We start from the raw sequence: 2,551 nt of genomic DNA, 5'->3' as shown, positions 1-2,551 counted from the left end.
CAACGGGTGGGTGGTGACCCCTTGGCGCCGCAACCGTCGCGGCGGACGTGTCGGCCTCCAACCATGATGGATCCATAGTCAATCTCACGTCACCGACGATGTGCAGGCTCCGGGATCCGACGAGGAAGAGTAGGGAATGTGACACGTCGGTGCATGTCCCATGCCCTACTCTACCTCTTCTGGCAACCACACCTTCATTCCGAGGAGCGCAGCCGGCTGCCGGACATGGACATGGCCGGAACAACAAGGACGGTCGCTGGCAGTTGCATGCGATCATATGGATTTGATTATTTGTAAATGGGGTATCTGATTGTGGAAACGATTTTTTGTGTGTTGATCGGTCAATGTGCGCGAACGTGTTCGGGGACGGATTTTGCGATTTATGGTTGTAGTTGCTCTTGGCAATCTTTGACAGCAACAGGCACCTACTTTAGCCGTCGAATGACCCAGCATTTCCACAGTGGACTGAACATGAAGAGTCTTCCTTTCTAGACCGATCAAGCTGTTTTCTGCTGTGTTGCTGGGTATCAATAAATTCGCGCTTTCTGTGAAGCTTCCGTGAACCCGGATATGCATGCGTAACTCACTCCTGGCCGCGCAGAGAGAAGAAATGACTACTGAGCAGTTAGCACAGATGTTCCCCGATCAACACGACGAGCATTTGGTCTGAACCTGCCGAACTCTCGTACGGCGAGACAGCAAGTGCACGGGCGTGCAGGGTACGCATCAGACTAAGCTTTGAAACATGACACCTGCAAAGAAAAGTCATGATAGTCGACAAGCCGTGTGAATCTGTGAACGAAGGTTGGTTTGATCTAGTCCAACCTTGACGCCATAGTCGTCCACAAGATCAAACCTGCTGTGTCTATTATTCTATATAAACCGCTTGCCACCGCGCCTTGCCATGCACAGTCACCTCGTAAGCAAGCAGCTACTAGGGCCTCAACAAGCAAACCTTGATTCGACATGGCGAAGTCCCCCATGGCGATCTTGGCTCTCGGGCTAGCAGCACTAGTCCTATCTGGCGCCGGACTGGTGGCGGCGCAGAACTGCGGCTGCCAGCCGAACGAGTGCTGCAGCAAGTACGGTTATTGCGGGACCGATGACAGGTACTGCGGACAAGATTGTCGGTCGGGCCCGTGCACGGCGAGCGGCGGCGGGAGCGGCGATCCCGTGGAGAGCGTCGTCACCGATGCGTTCTTCGACGGGATCAAGTCCCAGGCAGCCGACGAGGGGTGCCCCGGCAAGAGCTTTTACACGCGCCAGTTTTTCCTGGACGGCGCCCAGGCGAACCCCGACTTCGGGAAAGGCAGCACCAGCGACGACGGCAAGAGGGAGATAGCCGCCTTCTTCGCTCACTTCATCCACGAGACTGGGCGTAAGTTCACCTCCAAGCTCCAACTAACTACTACTACCAACACTGGAGGAATTTACCTCTCCATGATTAAGCTGGCTGTATGTAACTTGTGTGCAGACATGTGCTCCATCGAGGAGAACGGAGGGGCGAGCAAGGATTACTGCGACGAGACGAACACGCAATGGCCGTGTACCCCGGGGAAGGCGTACTACGGGCGCGGGCCGCTGCAGCTGTCGTGGAACTACAACTACGGGGCGGCCGGGGAGAGCACCGGGTTCGACGGGCTCAACAGCCCGGACACGGTGGCGCAGGACCAGGCGTTAACGTTCAAGGCGGCGTTCTGGTTCTGGATGACCAACGTGCACCAGGCCGTGCCGCAGGGGTTCGGCGAGACGACCAGGAAAATCAACGGCGACGTGGAGTGCGACGGAAAGAGGCCAGACTTGGTGAGCGCGCGGGCGGGCTACTACACGGAGTACTGCAAGCAGTTCAACGTCGACCCAGGGAACAACCTCACTTGCTAGGTGCTTGGGTCTGAATTGATCGACGCGCAAAAGCCTTTCTAGCGATGCTCCTACTGCTCTACCTCCCTATGTATTCTGGGATATCTATACACTATGTATATGTAATAAATTTGGATTTCTGTATTCATATATAGGTAATGTAAACATACTAAATAAACAATTCTAGGCAACATCCAAATGATGCCAATATTTCATTATTTCAGAAAATTTGATTATTTTGGAGAAGTGAGTTTAACTATTTCACTTTGTTTTGAGGAAAACTTCCGGTCTATTCATCACTAATCATGGCAGATTTCTGCCCCAAGGGAGATAGGTATGCGCTTGTTAGGGCATCTCCAACGATGACATGTAAATCCGCTCCGTCATATGTCCGCAGACAGGGGGACCAGTCCACGGACACTGATGAAGGAGACCGCCATCCAATTCTATCGTGTATATGTCTGCCAGTAAACAACAATTTGAAATTCAAATAAAAGTCTGATCCATAACGCGCTAGATCGCACCACGTCGGATCACATGCCCGATCACATAAAAAAAAGGCAAGTATGCTTAAGTTTTTATATGCCCGTGACAAAAGAATATCCATCCGTCGGCCCGTGCAAAAAATAGACATTTTTGGCCCTGCCGATCTGACCCTCCTTCACGCTCAAGGTGTCGTCACGCCGCGTAA

At 52.8% G+C, this 2,551-nt stretch overlaps 1 protein-coding gene across 1 annotated transcript; it reads left to right on the top strand.

Annotated features, from left to right (window-relative positions):
* Nucleotides 1-901: 901 nt before the first annotated feature.
* LOC542839 (chitinase 5) lies at nt 902-2,078 on the top strand. Its single transcript, XM_044469109.1, has 2 exons — nt 902-1,378; nt 1,475-2,078. Exons 1-2 carry the CDS (start codon nt 967-969, stop codon nt 1,879-1,881), a joined length of 819 nt encoding a protein of 272 aa, XP_044325044.1. The 5' UTR covers nt 902-966; the 3' UTR covers nt 1,882-2,078.
* The last annotated feature ends 473 nt before the right edge of the window (nt 2,079-2,551 follow it).

The sequence above is a fragment of the Triticum aestivum genome, chromosome 2B (genome assembly GCF_018294505.1).
Source record: "Triticum aestivum cultivar Chinese Spring chromosome 2B, IWGSC CS RefSeq v2.1, whole genome shotgun sequence".
In the NCBI taxonomy this organism is placed as follows: domain Eukaryota; kingdom Viridiplantae; phylum Streptophyta; class Magnoliopsida; order Poales; family Poaceae; genus Triticum; species Triticum aestivum.
This window is presented reverse-complemented; position numbering and strand designations above follow the sequence as displayed.

What these genes read in the sequence shown, in the direction of transcription:
- LOC542839 (XM_044469109.1), top strand. Translation starts at nt 967, where the DNA reads ATGGCGAAGTCCCCCATGGCGATCTTGGCTCTCGGGCTAGCAGCACTA. An exon ending in CTTCATCCACGAGACTGGGC is followed by an intron (nt 1,379 to 1,474) that starts GTAAGTTCACCT and finishes ACTTGTGTGCAG; the next exon opens with ACATGTGCTCCATCGAGGAG.